The following is a 24030-nucleotide window of genomic DNA, read 5'->3' on the forward strand; positions in this document are numbered from 1 at the left end:
ACTCCAAGCTTTGCATACGGTGTTCTGCTGACCCCGCAGCTCTCCGAAGGCACGCTCGGGGTAAATTAGCCGGCAGATGAGCCTGCAAGGGACCGAGCATCCTTGCTGAGATGCTGAGTGCTTGTAATCCCCTTTGACTTCAGAGGGAATGCAGTGTTCCCAACACCAGTGGCTCATGAGGCTGGCCAGCTCTGTAAAGTGTGAGCTGATGGTTTGGTTTAGGTGTTTATTTTTGAACACGTGTACTGTTTTTTTTCAATGTCAGTCCTTTTTGAGTGTCCATCTGAGACCACGGAAGAGCCTGTGCAAGGGGACGATCCGAGGAGCACACGGCACTGTCTGCCACAGTTAATCCCGTGGACAACACAGCCAGCTTTGGTACTCCCCAGCGGCCCACGTTTGCCAAATGGCCTCAGGGAGAGCAAGAAGCAGGGTTACCCTGTCGTAGGGCTCAGCTGTTTCTTTCTCCACAGCTGTGTATCAGGAGATCCTCATTCTTTTCCCCATGCGGAAAGGGAGCATCATGTATACATGTCCTTTTCGTGAGGGATTTGTGGGCTCATCTCTATTTGTCGCTGCCTACAAGGACAGGCAGAACATGACCTCTTTCAGGCTGCCTGCTGCAGCAATGTCTATGAATAAGGCTTAATCTCAAATGCCTGAGACCTTCCGCAGATCTGTTGATCTTGGTCAACTGAACCAACTGCTTTCCTGGGCAAAGGTTTCAATGGTCAGGCTTCCTCTTGTGCTTAGAGCTTTGCACTTTGATTTCTTCTTAAGAGCTGTGGAAGTATTCTTGCATGCAGCTTTAATATTATGCATTCCTGCCAACACCTTTTGATGAATGAAAGCCATTAAAATTTGAAATTACTGTAATCAAGTAATGTGATATTGTAATGTTAAACTTGTAATCAGTCCTGTGCATGTTGCTTTCCCCAGTTTCTTCGTTTTAAAAAAAACTTGTTAATTCTTCCTTGAACTGTTCTTTTTTTCAGCCCAGTCTCTTAATAAAAGACTTAGTGTCCCAGCAAAAATAGCATTTTCCCTTCAGTTTTTTTTTTTCTACAGCCAGCATCTCACAAAAATTCATTTATCATGTTATCATTTGTTGTCGTATTTAAATAATTAGTGTCAGCTTACAGGCTGGGGTTCTGTTTGTGTCTAGAAAGAGGATTCAGAGATTAAAAGTCTTTGATAGTCCCAGCATCATAATGTTCACACTGACATTTGCAAGGCTGCTGCTCAGGCTTGGATTTCAGTCAGAAAGTGCTTCTGTACTTACAGATGTGGGCTTGTATCAGACGACTTCTTATCTCCGAGCAAGTGGCATGGCTGAAAAGGCTCTTTTCACATCGCATCTTGTGCTGGTGCATCCTGGTGCAAAACGATCTTGCTCTTGGTTTGAATGTATCTGCTTCAATTTAGTGTGTTGCTGGCTAATTAAACATCCTACAGCAGATAACTGTAGCATACCACAAACAGGGTGGGAGCAAAGACTGAGAAAGAATCAGTCAGAACAAACTTTTTAGGTTTTCAAAATATAAATAATTAAGACCAGAGAGGTAAGTATGGCTTCCAACTAAGGAAGGAAAAAAAAAGGCAAGGGGAAAAAAACCCCAACTTGCACATCTCCATTGGAGCCAAAACCAGATGTTTTTCTCGCTTATTAAAATATATACTAAAAATACCACAACTTTACAGTTCTTGAATTGTTGGAAATGGTTTGCAGATGAAGTCATTGAGCTCTTTTTGTTATTATCCATCTACCCCTGTGCTTTCTGGGAACTCTCTCAGGGTATTCTGGACTCCAGAGATGACCTGGTGAGGGAACAAATCAAGGACTTTTTTTTTTCCTTGTTTTAAGTAAGTGCTGACTTTTCAATCCACAAATGACTTGGAATTTGCTAAATTAAGCTGAACTCTCTGAAAACATGCTCCTGTAAAGTGGATACATAGAGAGAAGTGAGGAGAAAGAGGAAAATGAAAAAATGAATCAAAATGCAAATGCTCCCTAGCAGTGGAGAAATATGGATCATCTCCTTCCCTTTATTATTTTGATAGGAGGTTGGCTGGTGACTGCAGCAACGTAAAGAGAAGTACTCTCAAAAGATGCTTAGCAGAGAAGGAGGTTTGGGAAGCAATACTTCTGCTTTGGTGGAAAGCAGCCTCTTTTGTTTTGGCTTTTACTGAAGGGCTTTTGCAAATGCGTTTCTGTTCGTTTTTCAGGTCAGTCATCAGCTGGGCAACGTGATGGATCTCTTCACCACCAGCCTCTCCCTGGCGGGACTGCAGCCTCCCAGTGACAGACAGATTGACGGCATCGACCTTTTACCTGCCATCTTGCAGGGCAAGCTAATTGACAGGTTAGTTATGAGCCCAAAGCTCCGACCCTTGCCTCCAAACTGAAGTGATGCCAAATTGTGGTTTATTTTTTAAAGCAAGTCTGCAGAAATATTTTATAAATGGGATTGATGCATCTTTGCTCCTGCTTACTGAGGTAGGGTAGCACCAGACCTTTTTGCTATGGGCTAATTCTCTGGTGGTGCAAGCAGAAGTGGGATTTCCTGACATGTGGCATGTTGCCATACAGTGGAGTCTGGGGACAGATGAAAATGTCAGGGCGTTAGCAGGGATCCCTGGAACAACATATGGCAATAGGGGAGATAAAAGCCCGAGAACTGTAGCCTGGGTAGGGGAGAATACATTATTTATTACTGGAAAAACATCCAAGAGTATGCTGTGTCTTTATAGCCCCTTCCTGAGAGATGTTGGAGGTAAAGGCTGGGCTGCTGTGGATAATCTGGAAGCCCACCTCCTCCCAAGGTCCTGTTTCTGTGGGTGCTTTTGCAAGGATAGATTTGAGTTAAGACCCGGGATCTTAATGGGCATGGAGGATTGCTGTCAGCTGTTGGGTACAGGCACTAAGACCTGACAGCAAGTATCTTTGGCTCTCTCATTGGAAGGATTGAAGGTCAAGAGAAGTCTTGTAGTTGTGATTTTGATGAGGAATTTGGCAGCCTGGGAAATCTGAATACAAGCATATTCTTTCTCTGTGAGACAGCAAGAAAACATATGCGTGGAAAACTTATTTGACTTCTTTTCTGTGTTGAACATAAGGCTGTGTTCCGTAAAACTGCTTTTGTGCTGATTGACGCAAGAAGCGTGCGTTACAGTATTACCTGAGAGCTCAGCCAGGGGCTGACATGAGACATTACATATTCCTCAAACGCAGCCTATCCCATCTTTACTTCTGAAAGTTTATAAAGCTTCTCTGTTGTTTTAAAAGAGAATTTCATTGCAGTCACCATCCCCTTGGAACTGGTGCCGTTTGTGTTACAACAGCAGTCACTCAAGGTGCATCATGGCTTTTTTACCTTTTTTCTTTTTTTCTTTCCCATCTTTTTTTTCCCCCCAGACTTGACCAGGTCACAGTTTCCACAGCCCCCAAAAACCTTCCAGGAGATGCAGTTGTTGTGTTATTTTAAGCTTAAAAAGGAAAAAGTAAATGGGGAAAAAAGAAATCTGTAATAGCAGAATTTTGAGTACAAGCTGTAATCCTCTTTAAAAGATAGATTTTTTTTTTTTTTTTTTTTTAAGGTAAAAACCTAACCCCCACACCTTCAGTCAAAGGGGCACATAATAGCTTGTCAAACAGTGAGTGTTATAGCAAGGCAAAAGGAGGCTGGCGTATTTTATGACACGTTTGTTGGGGCTTTTTATTTTGTTAATAGGACTGGTTTAGATCAGGTTCTGCACTTTGGCAGATCTCTCAAGGCAGCTTTATTTCACTGGCGTTTCAGGCGTTAAGGGTGCAGGAGTGGGCACTGCTGGCAGCAAGTTTCTCCTTTGTTCAGGGGCAGTTCCTGGTGACAAAGGAGAAAGGCTCACTGTTTGTGCAAGGAACCTGCAGAGGAGGCTACAGTTTTAAAACAGAAGAGATCTAAGGCCACTCCTGACATTCAGATGTCGAGATTTTGATCTTATCTTGCATTTAAGGACTGTTTTTTAAAGGTGGCATCACTGAAGTAGTTTTTTTTTGCATCTCTGAATGAAAGACAAAGGTGTAGGTACCCTACCGATAATGATAAATGGCTTCACGATCTCCTCCTGTCAGCAGCCTGAAACAACTGGAGAGAGCTGACTAAGTCTGATGTCCTTGTGTGATGAGCTGCACCAACAAATCAAACCTCTCTCCTGCAGATAGTCCATTTCAGTAAAATTTTGTACTGTTCCCTCAAAAAAACAAGAGCATTTTATTAAGGAAATGGTCCGGAATGTTGCTGGGATGCCCAGCATGTACACGGGTGCAAACCAAATGCTCTGAGTAAAGTGCATTTCTCAAATGTATTTTTAATTAGGAAAACCTCTGTGAAAAAATGGCAGTTTTCAGTGGTATGTTTAGATGCTGCAAAGGGAGGTTTTGAGGGAAAAAAAAATGGACAGGAGTTAAAAATAAAGCATGTCTGGCTGCCAGGTTTTTCCATATGGAGTTTTCCTGAGAAGGTATCCAGAACAGGCCCGCATCTGGTGTCCTCCCTGGCCACCCTGTCCATGTGACACTAACGGCATGTAGCTAGGTGCTGCCATAAAGAGAAGGCTAAGCATCACAGAGTCTGTGAATGCCCATTTCTCTCTCCCGCGCACACACACGCCACTTCTGAGACATTTGGTGTTTAAATCGGCATGCTCTATAGGAAATAACAGGGTCTGATAGTTCAAGGATTAACAATCACTGGCAGCCAAGCTGTATAATGTTTCATTCTTGCGCCGTGTGAGCTCTCAACTTGATGAACACTTTAAAAAATGTTGATTGAAAACCTTGCAGTAGAGACTATTAGGAGGCAGCCTGTTTCTGACTGATAGCCGAATCGGAAGTCAAACACCATTAAAGTGTTTGTCTCCCTTATCAGTGGGGTTGCTGCGTCAGTGGCTGCCCGGGACTGTTGCGCTGGCTTTTCTCATGAAGCTTTGCTCTCCTTCTCAGGCCCATATTCTATTATCGTGGCAACGAGATGATGGCGGTGAGAGTTGGGCTTTACAAGGCTCACTACTGGACCTGGAGCAACTCCTGGGAGGAGTACAGCAAGGTAACAGGACACCGACCTCCACCCTAGTCTCATTCATTCTTCTGGAGAAAAATAATCCTTTAAAGCAGAGTTTTAAATTGGGGAATGTCACTGGGCACTTGCAAGCCAGCCTTTTAATTCACAGCCTCTTAAGAGCTACCAGATCTGCTGCAAAATCTAAGGGGACTGGTGTCACAGCACCCCTCTGCTGAAGCTGGAGACAAGCGGAGGAAAATGAGCGAAGTCTGAGTTGTTCTGAGAAGTGCTCCCTTTAATCACCACTTAATGCCCCATAATATTAAGCTTCTTTCCCTGCTGAATTCTGAGCTGTCATGTGTACCCTTGCAAAGTTTGGAGTCTGATGCCAAATTGATCATGTATCTCACAATATCTAGTACAAAAGACCTGATGCTCTGAGGTATTTAAATGGAACAGGGATGGGTTTAGTTTTTTGTTGTTGTGTTTTTTTTTTTCTTGAGAAGGAAAAGGAAAGTCATAGGAACTGCACAGTGGAAAGAACAGCAGTTGTTGAAAACAGTAGAGTACATGTGTTTAATCTATTATCAGCACTTTTGTGAGGCCGTATCACACTATAAGATGTTTTACATTTTATTTGCCAAACAGGCACAGCTTTTGTGATTTCCTGGCTGATCTTCCCACAATTGGATGTTAAGCACTGTTATTTTTTTCTTTTGTATCTTTCTTGCCTCAGACTTGGGTACTAAACTCTGGGGCATTTCTTGAATGGCAGGTTCACACATGTGCCTTGCTGATTATACCTTTAGACATGAACTAAATGCGTTATGGCACAGCTCTCAGCAATTGTGACAGCAGGTTTGTATTGGGGAGGGATTGTTTGTATGATTTATTTTTTTATGCCCTTTTTTTTTTTTTAACTTATGGTGGGTCCTCAAGGCATCACAGGTGCAGAAATAAGTGCTGATGACATTTGTGGATATAAAAGTGCATGGTTTCTTTCACTGGGATGTCCTGGGGGGGTAGAAGGAAATATCAGCTCCAAGGGAGTCATTTACATTCAGGGATCTAACTATGTGCATTTGTCTTTTTAAGACTGTAATGCTCCAGGAGTCAAAGCTTCTGTGTTGCATAGAGTAAGAAGGAAAGGAAAGTTGGCTCCAGAAATGCATTGCACGCTCTGTCTCGATGCTAATTCTACGCAACTAAAATGAGATAACGTATTAGTCTAGGTTAGTATGCGAGTAAAACCCATATATCACACGTGGCACAGTGTGGAGGATTCTCCCTGTGTGAGAGACACTGGGAGCTTATATGTACGTGTGTATGGGTATATGAATGGGCTTAGAGGCATGCTTTTCCCATGTGCATAGAAGATAATGTCACACATGAATAATTGCTCTCCATTGTAATTAATATAAGCACATACACACACTTACATACCTAGCTGGGAAATAAATAAAAGTCTATGTGGATCTAAACTTATTTATACATATCTGAGTATGTGTGTAGCCATGATAAAGGGGACCACTTACTCATTTCAAAGGCTCTCCTACTGTGAGCAGTGGAAGTTGTGCAATTAAGGAATATTTATTTCTTTCTAAGTCTTTGTTTAACTACTGTCTGATAAAAGTCAGCAATTATACTGTACATCAGAGAGATGATTAAAAATTCACTTGCTTTCCTGCAGCTTGTATCACATGTGGTTGATGCGGGTAAAATTGGAGCACATTAGTGGACAGACTAGCCATTAACAACATGCAGAGGAAGCTGAGGCTGAAATTTGTTCCAATTCTCCTCATGTCCTCAAGCCATTAATTACAAGCCTTGCAAGTTTAAAAATAGAAATAAATCAGAATGCAGAACCGTTCCACAGTTAGTGAATCCTGTTTTAGGAGTTTTGTAATCTCACCTTACGATACAGTTACCTCTTTCAGTGACTGGTCTTCTCAGCTGTATTAATATTGGACTACAGTTGTGCTGCCAGAATCAAAAAGGCCAATTTGTTTGCTAATTTAATTTGAAAACCATATTTAAATACATGCACATCTGTGGCATTAGGAATTCTGACTGTTGGCAGGTTTGCTGTTCAAGAAGTTTGATTTGCCATCCCAGTAGAACTTCAGCTAATGAGGCCTCATTAATTCTATGATCTTTAGCATGTGTCCTTACCTTATTGTGAATCCAATGTGATGATTTATTAAACTTTAAAATCTGAGACTCTCTATGTCTGAAGGTCCAAACTCAGATGTGGAATAAACAAATGTATCTGGCGTGTCATCCCATTTGAAAGAGATCTGAAGTTGGCCAGGTGTGTCAAAACAGCTGTCTGCAAATTTTTAAGAGGTTTGTTTTATGGGTAGTTGAGTATCTCATTATTTTGACAGATACATGGCACGTTTTAGCCAAACCTCCTTTCACTTTCAAAATTCCCTTGTTAATTGACAGTGTGGGAAATCATTGATACAGAAAACTTGCACTGTTTTCAATCCACACTTTGTGCATTTTTATTTGACTTTTAGATGAGATTATACCATTAAAGCAGCCAGAACCACATTTTCATGTTGATATTGGAAAATGTGAAATTGGTGCATGTCCTGGGTCTGTTTAGGACTACCATGTCTTTCAGGATTATCTAGAAAGAATGTGTGCAATTTTGGCCTCTAACCTGGAAAGCTCTGTGTTTGAATGTGGTATAAATTAGTTAAGCAATAAAGTATGTATATACAAATAAAAATGTACCAGAGAGGAGGAGCTTACAGAAAGCAAAACCTAGGAAAGCGTAACAGGGGTATGAATGCTTCTCTCCAGATGGCACTTGGAACATTTACACTGGAAAGATCCCATGCAAGCAGTACACAAGTTTACAGTCGTCTTAAGCTCCCACGACATTAATATGCCCTTACTGGTCCGCACCCTCTTCCGTATGGCCTGGGATTAAAATTTGTCATCTTTCACAAAGATGAACTGTGCTGTTCTGTTCTTCCTATTTTTTTTTTGTTTATTTATGTGGGGGTTTTTTTAACCCCCAAGCAATTTTTTTCTAGTTTGACTCCTCTCATAAACTCTTTGTAGTCTTTCTCAGTGCTGGAGGATACCTTCATGCTGTCTTTTCTGCTAGCTTAACTTGATTACTTAGGTAACTTGCATTCTTGAATGGTTGGTCTCTTGAAAGCATAAAGGGAAGGCTCACTCAAGAGAAGCAGGTGAGAGTAAGCACTCTGTGGGACATTTTTCCTGTAGATTGCATAGGATGCTTATTTGAGTCTGTTTGCCTGCCTTCCGTCTCCTTTCATATAGGTGGCTCATGTTTAGATAGTTTGACATATCTGACATTGAAGAGGTGATAAATGGGACAGAGGTATATGAAAGGAAACTTTACTTGAAAAGCGTGGTTAGATTTTTAAATAGTTTGGTACAGGGAGAGAAATCTTCACACTGCACAAGACCCGAGTCCTTATTGCTCAAGGCTCAGTGGATGTTGGAGCACAAGCTCTTCCACCATCATTGACCACCTTTTTTCTTGTAGCAAAAATCAGCAGTGATGAAAACAGCCATGTGTCATGTGTTGGAGCAGAAGTAAGAACTAAGGATAAACCTGGGGAGCTTCCTCTCCTGTATGGCATAAGACACGCAGGACTTTTACTGGAACTCTCCTGTAAAATGCTGTTCTTGTTGCTCTCATCATCCATCCTTTTAGCCTGTAAACCATACTTGTTCATTACCAAATTTGAACTGTATTGCAAAGTGCATGACAAATAACGCATGCGAACCTGGTGTTTCTGGTTTTTTGCTGCTGGTGCGCACAGCCATGATGCAGAGTGTACAGTTTCCCATTCCTAAAATATGAATTCTCCAAGTCTGCATTGTTATGAGTTATTTTGTCCACTGGGTTGAAGGGAGAGGTAGATTTCATCTTCCTTGTTTGGAAGGAGAGGTCTGAAAGGGGAGAAAAATGGGTGTTCTCTATGGATTTATCTGAGTAGCCAGCAAGTCCTTCAGGAATTGCCAAATTTAATGCTACGTAGAGAAGGCGTATGGCGAAGCGAAGGAGTGTGAGGTAGCAGGAGAACGGACATTTCCTTCTCTCTGCCTGCCACAGAGACTATCCAGCAGAGAATAGTTTTTGTGCCCTCCAAGAGCAGTGATGCAAGAAGGGGAAAAAATAATTACGAAAAAATGTGGAAAACGCCCTTTGGTTTATTGGAGAGTGGCTGATAACATCAACCTTTCTGCTGTCAGCTTAGTTCTTGTTAGTAATCTTCAGTCATTTTTCATGAGAGCTGCTGTGTCTTTAAATGATTGGGGTAGGTGCCTGCCAGAAGACCCTATTGTTTTAATGTAAAATGCCAAAGGGGTTATTCCTGCCGTAGTCTGTCTGATTGCCCTTCTCCTCAACGTGAAGGGATCGATAAAGCCTTTTCTGCAAGGGGGTTGTGAAGTCAAGTAGAACTTCACAAATAATGACATTTGATTGTGGTCCTCTGAGCATATGAGCTAGCCATTGATCGCTTCTGCTTGAGCCGCCAGAGGCTTGCTGATCTGCCCATCTTCTGGGGTCTCTTCCAGACAGTTAACACATTAGAAGCAATTTTTGTTCAACGGGGTTGAAGCTTGGCAGTCACACTTTCAGGTTTCTGGTCATTCAGAGCTCCAGTTTGGGAGGCTTTTGCTGGGAATTGCCAGGAGTGTGAGAACGGCCGCTTGTCCGTGCTGTCACAAACAGCAAGAAACAACATTCCTGGCTTTAATTAACTGTTGTTCTTTTCTCCTTCCAATATTAATACAGTTTTGCTGCTCTGGGTTTTGTGTGGCAGAATGAGGAGACATGACCAGGAGACAGACCCCAGATTTGCTGCGCCGCTATCAAAATCCGCAGCCGCTTGTCAAGTCGGAGGGATCTGGGATAGCGCCAGGGTGACGAATTGCCAGAGGGCTTACGTTAACACAAGTGGTGATTCCATCACTTGGCGGAGAGCCCAAACTGGCAACCAGCTCTATTTGTCTCATGTCTATATTGACATAGCATCTGTGGTCCATTTGCTCTGGAAATAAAAGCATAAGCTGTGCAACCAATAGCCACTAGATCTTAGGAACAGAAAAACAATCCAGGTTACATGATTGCTGGGGAGAAGGGCAGAACAACGTGCTCACTGAAAGGTTTACCTGATGTGCAGGAATTGTTTGGGTTTTTTTTTAAAAAAAAGGATTGCTGGAATTTCTCCTACAGCAAACAGGGCTGCGCAGTTGTGCAAAATTCTGCGCCTGGGTAAGAGACCGGGTGCAGGAGCTGAGTTATTTCTGGTTGCCATCTGATGCTCTTTTATGGGCTCCCTTAGAAGGCACAGAGCTGACATGCTCTAAATAGATCTTGTGGTTCGGCTTTCCTGCTTTTATAATTGAGCAGAAAAGATCCAAGAATTTGCTTAAACATAGGGAGTGACCTTTCTACATTGTTTGATCAGTGCTACCTGTAAGCATGCAAATTACCTTGGATAGTGTGCAGAGTAAAATATTAGGCATGTGCTTTATCTGGCTATTGACCTCTTGCATATTGTTATTAACAGTCTGCCAAATAAATAGCTTAAAGGAAATAACAGCAGATGAAGGGACAGTTGATTTGGGTTTTGTTATCCTGGTGGATAGGGCAGGCATAGCTCCTCTTTGCTCTTCTCCCACATAACGTAACTTTATTTTTGGGTGAAGCTGCCACCCTGTTGGCAGTGCCAGAGAGCCAAAGCCGGTCCCTCGTCAGTGTAAATGGGGAGAGCGCTGCAGCCCGTGGAATGATGCAGCTTTTGCTCCGGCTGAGAACCTAGCACATTTGTATTTATTGTTAAAGCCTGCAGTGTTCTTGGGGTCCATGGGACATGTTGTCAGCTTTTACAGGGGAAAAAATAAATGTTTTGTTTAATGAAGAGCAAGAAATGATCCCAAAATGATAATTTAAAATTATCACCTAGAAGAGAGTCCCCTTCCTCACCAGGCCTGTTGTCCTGCAGCCTGCTTGGGGTAGCAAAGCAGGAAGGCAGCTCCTTCTCTCCCATCCAAGACACACACAAGGCATTTTGGCATGGCCCTCCACCCCAGCTCCCAGTACCACACGTGACCAAATTTGCACACTTTCCAAGCACCCAGAGGCATTGTGCAGATGCTCCAGAGTGTGGATTGTCTCATTTTTAAATACTTCTCAAATCTCCAGCAGATTTAATCTTTACTGGTTTTGCTCCAGAAGAGAAAAGAAATCCAGACTTGGGGATTCCAGACTTCCAGTTCACTGGTATAGCTGATTTTTCTCTTTCTATCCTGAGAACTGAAAATTCTTTGGCTTACAAAACAAAATGAGATAGAGTTGTGGATGATAAGTTAAATACTCTTTTCTGTCAAAAGGACAGAAGACTAGGCTCCTCTAGCTGTATCTGTAGTGTATTACTTTCTCTGATGCAGGACGATGCCTTGATAAGGGGTGTGAGGAAATAATTTTAACTCTTATTTTTTGCTCATTTGTTGATGAGCAGGCAGAAAATATTTTAATTTCTCTCTGTAGGTTGAATATTGGCAGTCACACAGTACATAAAAATAATAATAGTCAATTTTATTTGTGGGGATAAAGTTGAAAAGCCATAGAAATTTAAAGGGTGGTTTCAGCCATATTTTAAAAGAATTATTTATCATTGTCCTAAAACGGTATGCTTGTTTGTTTGGGTTTTTTTAATTTCTTTTCTTTTTTCCCCAAGAGACTACTTTTGAAGAGAGCGTTGAGTGCTTAGAGTAGAAAGACAGATAGCTTTTGGCTACTGGCGTCAAGCAAGTTGTCATAGCACTTTCTTTCCTAGGAGTCTTTGGGATGTAGCCTGGGCTGTGTTCTGGAGTCTCAGCTACAAAGATTTTATAGGAGACAAAAGATAAAACGTAAACAGAGCAACGTACAAACAAATGCCCAAGAGACTAAAATCTTCTTTCAAACTAAAGCATTTGTAGCCAAAAACCATTGTACCAATTAACAGGCTCTTAATTAAATCGTTTGTTTGATTTGCATCCAAATTATAATTTGGATGTTATGTAGGCTTTGATACCTTTTCATTAACTGTTCCTTTTGAGGAAAAAGAAAATTATTTTTCACTGTGTGTTTCAGAGGCCTGTGGCATCACAAGGTGGAAAGGTCAATCATTTTTGTATCAATTTAAAGTCCATTATTGGTAGGCCACTACAACCTATCAAGCAACTCTCTTATTTTTCCAGTCAGTGATTCAGGAATCTATAGCTCTGTGCAGATAAATGGGATTTCATGGGCTTCTAAACTTCTTGCTTTATTGAAAAGCAGAATATTAACTGCTCCACTGACCAGCTGTCCATTAAAAACGCAGGATATTTTTAGAAAATTGTTTGCCAATCAAATCCTACCAACATCTGTAGAGAGCCATTTCAGTTTGTTTTATAAGCAAATGCTACAGCTGCTTTCCCACCTCCATTGAAATATTCCCATTTACCTTCTCTCCATGTCTCTGTCCGTGTCTCGGGGCATATTGTAAGGAGCGCAGCGTGTTAGCTGGAATTGTAAAACCGAGCTTTAACAAGTCCGTTTGGTGCTAGTCCTTGCTGGTCTGTAGGGCCCCCTGCTTTATTTGCTGCTTAGTGAAATTAGTGCTTTGCATTTTTTGCTATTCCCAGGGCTTAAATGGGTTGTGCTAGCCCTCCAGACTGCAGGCCAGGCTCTAGGAGATTAGGGAGCTCCACACCTGGCTAATAACCGGCTGGCCTTCGGGAGATGCAGCCTGGCAAGGCGTGCAAGGGCAGATGCAAAGAGCTCGCCGCTCTGGACTTGTGAGCAGGTGGCTAGCTCTGTGCCTGAGTGGCCAGCAAGCACTTTAACCAGTTGTTGCTAGCAAAGGGAGAGTCCCAGTACTTGTGCCCTTCATATCCACTGCCGCTGCTGGGAAAATCCCAGCTTCTGACCCCGTAGACTTCAATGTTGGTGACAGAAATGTCTCCAGACTTAATGCAGTTCTTTCAGCCCCACTGTCATTCCCAGGTGAGTGCCTCAATACCAACTTGCTGTGAATCAGATGAATAAATGCACCCATTTCTTTAAAATTAACCAGATTTGCTTCGTTCTTCAGTGAAACAGATCCTTCAGGTCTGGTGTCGGCTGCTGGCAAGCTGAGTTTTCAGGGAGGCTAGCAGGTGCCTGTTGCCTCTCAGGGTGATGCCCCTTGGTTTGGCTGGATGTTTCCCCTGGGACTGTTGCTTTTTGATCAGAACTGCCAAGTGATCTGGTGCTCTCTATGTATTTTGAAGCCATAGAAACCAAAGAGAGAAGATACTTTCCACATGCGGAATTTTTATGATTAAATGGTTTCACCTATTTGTCTTTTGTTTTGCCATTTTATTTTAATGAATATTTTACAGAGATTACTTTTTTATAAGACAAGAATGTAAGGCCTGTTTCAGCTTTTATGTCGTTGCGATGCCAACATTGTCACCTTATTTTACCCCACCAGATCAGAATCCATTTTGCAGACTGAAGTGGACTCTCAGTTTAAAATAATTCTAGGTTTTGTGGGTATATTGGAACAAGGTGCTGAAGAAAGTGGCATCAGCTAAAATTTTGCTCCCTCCCCTACTTCACCCTTGATGACCTCTCTCCTCTTCACTGCAGGGCATTGATTTCTGTCCTGGTCAGAATGTCTCTGGAGTGACAACACATACACAGGAGGAGCACACTACCCTGCCGCTGCTTTTCCACCTGGGGAGGGACCCTGGAGAGAAGTACCCATTAAGGTGAGCCAATTAACGAAGATGCGAAAACTCTCAGCACTGTCAGCGTATGCTTTATATAATTCATTTGCCTTGGTAGCTGTCTCTTGCATCTGCTTGAAAACTGTCCCAGAAAGCCATTACTGGTGAGAGTAGTAAAAAGAAAGGAACAAACCTTTGTTTTCAAATGGTCAGGTTAGATGGATGTGCACATGTCCATGGCTTGACTCATCAGACCAGTCATTCTTGTTCTGTGCCCTACAACCCCTGACAGAGGAGGCAAAACGCACACTTTTGGACAGGACAGGACTGAGTGCAGGGCAGCTGTGGAATAAAGCAGTGGTGCTGCTGAGTGTATGCATTGGAGCTGTGATTCTCTGTGTGTTTTGGGGCTAGGGGAAGAATCGTCTAGTGATCTTTGCATACTCTGCGGTGTTTTTCCTCTGGGCATTGGAATCTGTGGAAGGCAAATGTGGTAACCCTGTAATCTTGTAGCCCCTGCTAAAGGAACTTCTCCGGAGGGTCTTTAGCAAGAGGACTTTCTGCCCAATCTTGTTCCATCCTTGGACTCTCCTGGCTGTCTGAATCCATTTTCTTATAAGCCTACTATTGTAATATTTATCTCTGGCACACACCATGCCCTGAGAGACTTCCATAAGGATTTATGTAGTCACCAGCCAGCACAGCCCACATATAAACCTGTCACCTCCAAAAAAGCTCACAAGGTGTCCCCACCTCCCTCCCTCCTTCCTTCTACTGATTGAGTTTTACCCTGCAGCAAAACTAGCTGCAAAACGGAGGCATGCAGCCTCATCCCTTGCCAGTGGCTCCAACTTGGAGAATGCAGAAATAAATAAAGAGAAAACTAGTGCTACTGTGACCACCTGCACAGAAATGGTTTTGTGCAGCAGCTTTAACAGAGAGATGTTTTCTGAGCTGACAGGACTGCAATTACTCAACTGCTTTAAATAATTGAGTGGATATACTCGCTCCATTACTTTCAAAAGAACTGAGCCTGTGCTGTCCACTAAGTGTTTTCACTGGAGAGAGAAGGGGAGGAAAAATATTTTCACTTCTCTCTCACTTAACAGACGAGCACCCTAGAGGTGCATTACGCAGTGTATAAAGCTCTTCAGAAGCCCAGCACGTTAGCTCTCGCTTTCTGTTGCATTTCAGCACTAATGAAATAAAGCAAATCTGCAGCCTCTGTATTTTAAATTCAGTTCAGTGAAACTACGCTACTGGGTTGGGATTCCAGATGAGACTGTGCCCTGTTCGCTTTAACAACTATTCTATTTTAGGAAGATGAGTGGATAGAAATGACCTCTTTTTTCCAAAAATCAAACAAACAGGTAGTATTAAGTGAACTGTAGTTTGCCTACCATTTGTATTTCCTCTGAATTTGAGGGAGAGGAGTTCTTCCCTAAGAGGTGTTTGCAGGACACCTGCTTCCCTGTTATTTAGATGTTCCTTACCACCACCATGGATTGAGCATTGAAATAAATTGCAACGTTACATCTGCAATCATTTCTCATACGGTTCCATTGATTTTTGGACATTCACAAGCTGTTGCTTTGATTGAATTTTATGGCAAGATTATGACATGATTATGGAAAGCAGTGATGTTGTTTAATATGCAGACCCTAGCAGAAAGCCTCTTTTTAGTAAATGAATCTTCCTTTCTGCAGCACATTCAGTTGCTATTGTCTCCTCTCTGGTCACAATGGAAAACTCATGGGAAGTGGGTCTCCTATATCGAATGTGGTAATTAAATTATCCTCATTTGTGGAGCTGTTACTGTTGTGTAGTTTTATTTAGCTTAATTATCCCCCTTGGCAGACAGCCTGTTGGGAGTCCCGACACTAATGCTTCTCAGAAGGGAATCCAGCATTCTCCTCCAAGCGTACATCTGTCTGTCCGTGCACGCTGCGTATGCTCTTATCGCTTGTGCTCCAGTCCGAGATTTGTGTGTGTTTGCAGTCCACGCTGGCCGTGCTCCTCTGTTCATCCCCCTGCAGCCCTGGAGGAACAGGGTGTATCATATAGGTCTTTCACCAGCTTGGCTTTTCTGGTGCGTTGTTATGTTGCTAAAGCACTTAGAAAAAATTGTGTTGCACCCCTGTTTTATTGGTACCTTTCCTTCTTTTCTGTAATTTACTTTTACCACTTTGCTTTGTTAAATGTGTACTGGATTTTACTGGTTTTTCTGCTGCTGTGAAGAAGCAGCATGGCACACCAATGCCCTATCCTCTCTGCCTGCTTTTGCTCATTTTTTATTTAATTTATTCCTTATTTTAGTGCAGCCTTTTCTTCTCCCTTAAATTATTTTCATTATCTGTCGTATCTCTTAATTTGCGTTTAGATTGGAGCAGGGTCACATGCAAAACCACCAGTTAGAGGTTTTGTTGCTGCACGGGAAGGTCAGGCATCACATGCACCCGCAGAGATTTACTGCTCATATATTTGGGCTCCCTGTAGGATTGTAGGGGATCTCAGAGCCAGGGCGACCTAGAAATTGGTCAGTTCAGTCAACTGCGGCAACACTCTTGACTTGCAGGGTGCTTATGTTCAGGCAGTCTCATCTGAAATGTCTTTGGGTCGTCACATTGTGCACACAAGGTATTGCATGACATAAATGACTTTTTGAAGGCTACGATTTCATCTCAGAACATGGGGATTAGCCTTTTTGGTCTTCATTGGAGAACTGGCTGCTGAAGGGATGACTGAAGATGCAAGTCCTTCAAGATCTAGAGACAGCATGTAAAGTTTTCAGTTCCCTGGGTTTTGTGGTGAAGCACGACAAGTCCTTCCTCTTCCTGACACAGTTCACTGGATTTCCTGGAGCCTGCCTGGAAACAACGTCAGCAAAAGCTTGTCTCCCACAGGAGCACTTTTCATGCAGTGGAAAAACTGGTCAGGCAATTACAGGCAGGTCCTGTCATCATGTTGAGGACGCGTCTGGCAGTTCTGAGCCGTATGGCACCCTGCACTTATGTTCCCCTTCATGTAAGGCTGTGCATGCATCCCTCCGCATGTCTGACTCTAGGAACAGACCCTCCCAACAGGGTTGTGACTCTTCCTTCCTGCTGTTGCCCCTCTGTTTTTGGCTGGAGCGCCTCCTGCACCCCAGCTTCTGCCAAGGGATGCGGTTGTGTTTGCCCACTTCACCTTGAAAGACAATTACTGCTGTTTCTCACTCTGGACTGGAACTTCACCCCAGCAATCCAAGAGCTTCACAGACTTTGCATTTTGTTAGCTGGGATTCATAGCAGTGCCAAATGCATGTTATGAGTTCTCACAGTGCCTGAGCTTGCCCAGGTGATGGCATATTTACGTCATCACATCAAAGGGCTGGATGGAGCAAGGTCCATGTCCTGTAGTTGACCTTCAGGACTGACATGCTCAGCTACATTCACTACCAATGAATTATCCCTTCTCTCCTGGAAAGAGAAGGACTCTCCTGAAAACTGCAGAACTCTGGGGTCCTAGTGTTGAGTGAAGCTTGGCATGACAGGACAAGCTCAATGTATATATGGCCACAGGACGAGGCAGGGCATGAAGGTGCCTGCACGTACTGACAAGGCAAAATGGGCATCTGGAGAGGTGCTTGTAATAAGAACACCTGCAATACCAGGGTATATATGGGCGATATATTTGAAAGAAGTATGGTTACTGGTAAATAATCTTTCTTTTGGTTGCCAAAAATGGTCGTGTAACTGCATTTACGCAAGTCAGAGTTACCTTGTTATCTAGTCCTTGTGTAGTGAGAAGTGAACCGTTTGTGTCTTTTGTCATCCAAGAGATTGATTAGATCTGTGTAGGCTGTGGGACAGAAGATATCTCTTTTTTTTTTAATCGCTCTCAACTTTAAAATATAAATAAGATTGTGTGTTAGGCAGCACACAAAGCAGAAGCAGTTGTCTAAGTCTAAGCAGTATTTTGTTTCCTCCCTAGATGCAATTACTAGGGGGATTTTGCTTTGTATAAAAACACTCAAACTGTGGGGTGCCTTTGTTACCAAATTTATCAGAATGCAGAACTACAAGATCTGATAGGTCTCTTTCTTTATGAAAGTCTGTTAAGTTTGGGGTATTTTGTGTCTGCTAAGTACCACATAGGGAACTTGTTTCTCCATTCAAATGGTGTGTGACAAATTCAGTAAATCATCTGTTGGTAACATCTTCACAACCAGTTGTCAGTTTTATTACCGAAGTCACAGATTACTGTTTTATACACGCCTTTACTAAAATACTTCATTGCCAACAAGGAAGAACACAAGTAATAATATGTAGCAAAAGCTGGCACAGCTTAAAATACAGTTAACAAAATACCCAATGCAGATCGGAGTAGAGAGAGTGTTTTGCGTCAGATGCCAAAGCTGCAAAAAGAATTTATAACAGAAATCTCTGAAATTTTGTCAGTTTGAGCCAGAGGTGCAAAGCCTTAGTAACAAGTAAGTACAGCATGCTCACACCTTGTTGATACTCCAGGTTAGTAGTGGCTTCTGCTTTGAGCAATTAGCCTCAGTTCAAAACTGAGTTTACTAAAATTTGAACGTCAAAACACCTGTGTTTTACTTAGGGCAATAGATTTTACTATTATGGAAAAAATGGAAGTGATAAGGCTTGGTTGATGAACATAATGATTTTAGAACACATTAATTAACAAGAGACCTCACAAGTGCCTATTTTGAGCAGATGGAAAATCGAGGAAATCATCAGAGAGGTAATTGCACTGGTTATGGAGCCAGAAAAGAAGGGAAGAAGCTCCTGAAGGGAAGCTAAGGGGGAAAGGATCTGATAGAAAAGTTGCCAGTCTCACCTTACTGATCAGGGCAGAAGCTTCTCCGTGTGGAAAAGAGAGAAGGTGCAAAATGTGGGGAAAAAAATGTGTGTAACAAAGAGCCAGAATCTTACCCAGGGGAGCTGCTGACTCCTTATCTTCTTGAAAAAGAAGGAAATGGCACCAGCTGCGTTGCAGGGGCAAATTAGCTGCTGCCACAGGAGAGGTGGCACTGAGGAAAATGAAAACTATGGAAACTGTGGAGAGCTGTGGATAAAGAGCCTCAGCAATGCCAGTAAAAAACGTCCAGCATCAACCATGCAGGGGCTGGATGCATAAAGGTTGTCAGAAGTATGCAAGCCAGGCATGACAGCTGGTACGCAGCCAGCTCTGGAGGGAAGAGAGCTGAAGAAAAGCACATCTGTGGAGGACAGTCACTAGCCTGGGGACTAAGAACGGAGGCAAACTCCTCTCGATCGATCGCTGCTCTTTGCCCAGTCCAGGATCGGCACTCTGCAGTGTGGTACGCCGTCTGATCAACCTGTAACTTCTGCTTAACCGTGGCAGACCAGCAGCCTGCAGGTATTTTGATTAGTAACTGTCTAGACTAGAGTGATGCTGTATAAAAAGGGATATTGAAGTAAAAAGCCATATGAACCAGTTTCAAAAATGCAAAATGCAACTTGAAATGGACATCTTCAGAGACAGGTCCAGCCAGGGCTTACAGCCTCAGAGAGCAGCCTGAAGGACACATTGCTTATATTATGATTCAGAAATACCACTGAAGCAACTAGTGGGAGGATCAGTTGGATAGTTGTTATCTCCTGTCGCCTCTTCACGCGGAGACTAAGGCTTTACGTAGTTGCTCTGCCTTTATTCCCTCTGCCATTTGAACGCTCCGGTCGCTCGCAGTGCAATCCAGCAGAAAGGCAGGATTCTTGAAGCCAGGGAGTTACAACTTCCATGAAAACGGGTGACCAGGTAGAGGATCAGCAGAATCACATCTTGCTGCAAGGAAATCTGTGGACATCATTAGAGAATCCACACGGGTGAGAGGCATCGTCAATACGATGCCTCTGTCAATGCTCCAAGCTAACTGGCTAACTGGCCACATACCCTGCATGGGGTATTTGCATCTGGACCCCAGAGATGCCGCTGGACCAGAGAGGTGAACTGGGGTACGAGCAGCCCAGCCTTCTTCTGTTTGATTCTTTTTTTGTTTTCCTTTGGCACTGTGAATCTTTCCAGTAATTGCAAGTTGCCATGGTTCAGCAACCTCCTGTATTGTGCAGGCTTTAAATTGCAAATAAACTTGATAATGGAAGAGAGGAACAGAGAAAGACTGAATAATAGGACAAGATCAAGACTTGGATACTACAGCGCTGAGCAGCCCACAGGACCGATAACAGATAAAATCAAATTACCTGAATCTGGGTGGATTTCACAATTAAAAATAATGCTTTTAATTAAAATAATTCCAGTGGAGAAGGAAGTAAAATATACAAAACATTAGCCGAGTTTTATGCTCTTTCCGTAACTTCACATGCATCTGGTAAAACATGCTATAAATCTGAAAGCTGCTATTAAGAGCCCACTGTCAGGTTTCTGTGAAGCGCGCTATATAATACCCATTTTGTTACATTCCTCTCAAAAATAACATGGTCCTGTCACTCCCAGGATAGACATACTGCCCTGTGCCCATGCATGAATCATCAGGAAGAGGTATAAAACATCAAGATCTAGAGTTTAAAAAGAAATGCTGAAAACGCTTTTTAATTTGCTCCGGTTCTGATCTGTTTGAGGGTGTATTTATGATGGTAGAGAGTCGCCCTCTCCTCCTCCTTACCGCTCAGGATGCTCGCAGACCTGAAGGTGAAAGACTGACGACCGCAAGATTAAACCTGAGCTCTAAGACCGAAGGCAGTGTGTGAGAGAAACCCTCCTCCTTCCAAACCTGAATTTCGGTGTAGGGCATATTGGGGTTAATAGCAGAGCAGGTTACACTGGAGTTGTTTGGCGAGGGAGGAGATGGGAACAGATTGCCAAGGCACAATTACACTAAATGAAGGCAGCACAGGCCACACCTGTGCCTGGGACCCTGCGCTCGCAATCCAGCCCTGATTGGATCTCCAGAGACTTCCCGGAGGTAAAGTGTCAATTAGTGTAATGACCCTGGACTTTGTCCACTCCTTCGCTCATTCTGAGCGTGGAATAATTTCGTGTACGCTGGGGGACCTCTTTTAGCAAACTCCTCACAACACCACCTGCTCACCCTCTCATTCTTCTAGTGCTATTCCCAGCTCTCCTTCTGCAGGATTGTTGAACTAGAATACAAAATGCAGCATGCCCCGGAGGCAGCAAGGTCTGGATTTTCATGCAGACAACAGTGCCCAAACACCTGTATAGATAATATCTTTTTTTTTTTTGGAACAGACAATGTGGCAAACCCTGCTCTTGCAGCCCGGTCCTGCATACGCATTCAGGGAAATGATGGGACTCCACCTAAGAGTAAGAGAGGTTCCCAGCTCCATTAACAACTCAGACTGATTACCATGAAGTAATTATCCCCATCTTACATACGGATTAAAGGCACTCTTCTCTTGCACATTTTGTCTCAAAATGCGCTTCTTGTGTAGGGCTGGAGACAGTTTTAACCCCCCCCACCCCTGTATGCCATCAGTAAATACTTTACAAATTGCTGCTTGGATATTGGATCTTGGTGCACTTTGTGGAGCTAAACAGGTCTGTCTCAGCAAAACCTGAGCTCATCAGAGTGAGGAATGGGGAACTCCCTGGGGCCAAGACAGGAAAACCACCCCCCACCACCAGTGCCGCTTTGTCTCAGCGGGTGACTCTGGTTTCCCGAGGGCTGGTGCCATCCTGCAGGCATTGCAGACCCTGCTGTGCATGGAGACTTGATACACGCCTGCATGAGGAGGATAGTTCATGTGTTCGATTGAGGCATCTGAAGACCATCTGTGATGATCTTCCAGTATTGAATGACACCTTACAGCACTCGGGGTCCGTCACTGTCGTGTACTTCAACACAAGGAAGACAGCTGCAATCGGATATGTTTTAAGCTAGCGTCAACAGGTTTAGCCAGCTTAAGAGCATGTTAAGCCCTACTGAGACAAGGTTTATAGGTTAGTAGTATGACTTGGAGCATAATCTATACATGTTCTTTAGCTTTAGCCAACTTTGTACTTATGTGAGAAGTGTGTGTCTTTTATATGTGCCAAGCCATTCCTACCATGCTTTTGGGGAAGTCATTCAGCCTATGCTAAATGCTGAAATAATCTAGAAGTGTAGAAGCTGCAGGGGAGAGCAGTTGAAAAACACCAGGAGCTGAGTTTAGGCCAAGATTTCCTGTCACTGCTGAGCTAGCTGAAAAAGCCAGGAGTGTCCCAAACATGGGAATTAAATCAAGAAGATGATTTAAATGACTCGAGCCTACTTTGTTATACTGCAGCATTCAGGTGTCTTAGGTTGCTACTGAGCAATAATGCTGTGGATAAATGCAGTAGTTAAGATTATAGCAAAAAATTTTTTTTTCATTGCAACAGGACTGGCATATTTGGAGCAAAAAGCAGCAGTCATGACAACATATCGTTTATCTTTCATCCAGACCACAGCTGTGTTTTCCACTGGTCTGTCCAGATTATAGCTGATTTGGAATCCTATGTATGAAAAGCCATTTCGACGGATGAAATTGGGCTATCTCTTTAGCACTTAAATATTTGTAAAGATGTTGTGGAGCTTAATGAGTTAGCAGCAACATTTTATCGTATGAGTCCACTTCCAAAAGAAGATCTTAAATGCTGGAAAGGTGACACAAGTATGTGACAGAAATAGTTACAAGAGCAGCAGTAGGATGATTTGATATCTGGAGTATCTGTTAGACTCCAACAATTGATTAAAATGTGCATTAATTCATATTAATCCTTAACATGAGGATCTTAATAAAGTGTGATTAGCTTGGGTTTGGAAGAGCTTTCAAATCCTGGCACAATAGGTGCTTTAGAAATCTAAAACACTGAAATACATGTGTCTCCCTAAACAGCATTTCATCTCCGTTTCCATGACTTGAGTATGTAGGCTTTAAAATGTTTCTGGCTCCTCTGGTTCATCCAGGTCCAGCTCAGATGTCCAACATGCTGTGTGCATCCCTGGTACTTGTCTGCGGTCTTAGGCAGACTCCCTCGGTGTGTTTGTCTCTGAAGCCTTTCTTCTCCGTATACAGGCTTTCCCGTGTTCGCTGTCCTCTGAGTGTCAACATAGGTTAGCTTTAAACCCTCCCTGCCTCTTTTAAAAACCTGGTTTGATTTTTTTTTTTCAAGCATGCTGCCGGGCTGGCAATCCTGTGAGCTTGAAATGCGATCAGAGGGCTTCCAGATAAAATCTCGCCAAACTGAAAGGCCATTGTGCCACCGGGATGCAATGCTGGCTGAGCCAAGTGATTGCTGCCTTGAGTGTCCTCATCAGGGTGTGAGTCATAGATGGTCTTTGGCAGCTCCCAAACTTCTGCCTGTCTCTCTGTTTTCAGCAGTCTTTGGGGCAGCACAGAATGCGTGGGGAGAGATGCAAGCAAATTCGGGAGCTTTGCAAGAAACGGTTTGAATTTCTGGGTGGTCCGTACAGATCGCACAGCCGGTCCCGGTGATAGCCTCTCCAGGATACAGCTAGCTGGGTGTGAGAGCAACAGATTAGTCTGCTTGAGTTTGTCATTTCAAATTCCCTTCCGGTTCTCTATCAGCAAAGCTCAGGCCCATCCCCACAATCAGCTTCTCTCTGGATGGTTGCCGAGATGTGATATTTATAGGGTTTACTGGAAACTGTTGGCACATTACTGGGCTTCGAAATGTGATTGTTTTTCAAAGAAGGAAATTAGCTGGAGTGTGGGGCTGGTGGCCAGCTTGGACTGTAAGCAAAGGGAGCCTGAGGTCAGGACCAACCTGTATTGTTTCTTTTATCTTCAGAAGCAATTTGCCGTGCTCTGTTTTTTTTAAGTGACTCTTAACGTGATGGACAAAATGAGATCATTGGGTAGTAATCCTCCATTTTAGAAGTGCTTGAAGTATTAGTGAAGTACACCCTGAACCACTTAACCAAGTACCTACTGGAGTAATCGGGTGGATAAATATCTGGTAATTTATAACCCTGTATGAGGGCTTGGGGCATGACAGATGGGTCCCAGCTTGGAATAATAAAACTGTAATGGAAGAATGTAGATGGGGCAGAACCCCGGGGTGGATGTTGCGAAATGGAGGAGGTATTCTTGTCTTGGACAAGTCACTTCTATTCTTCTTCTCCATCTTCCTGTTTGCATAATATTAGTTCATCTTACTGGGTGATTGTGAAGTTTTACTAGCCAACGGTTGTATTTGAAACCCTTAGCTTGAGAACACTCTTGAAAAATGAAGTATTGACATTACCTTTATTTACCTACAC

At 43.1% G+C, this 24030-nt stretch overlaps 1 protein-coding gene across 1 annotated transcript in view; it reads left to right on the top strand.

The window, feature by feature from the left end:
* GALNS (galactosamine (N-acetyl)-6-sulfatase) overlaps window positions 1–24030 on the top strand; it is a 42677-nt gene that overhangs the window by 14395 nt on the left and 4252 nt on the right. The window contains exons 9-11 of the mRNA XM_010292615.1: window positions 2227–2363; window positions 4985–5087; window positions 13702–13823. Coding sequence (XP_010290917.1) covers window positions 2227–2363; window positions 4985–5087; window positions 13702–13823 — 362 coding nt within the window. The remainder of the gene's footprint in view (window positions 1–2226; window positions 2364–4984; window positions 5088–13701; window positions 13824–24030) is intronic.

Source organism: Phaethon lepturus, unplaced genomic scaffold (assembly GCF_000687285.1).
Source record: "Phaethon lepturus isolate BGI_N335 unplaced genomic scaffold, ASM68728v1 scaffold12348, whole genome shotgun sequence".
Taxonomy (NCBI): domain Eukaryota; kingdom Metazoa; phylum Chordata; class Aves; order Phaethontiformes; family Phaethontidae; genus Phaethon; species Phaethon lepturus.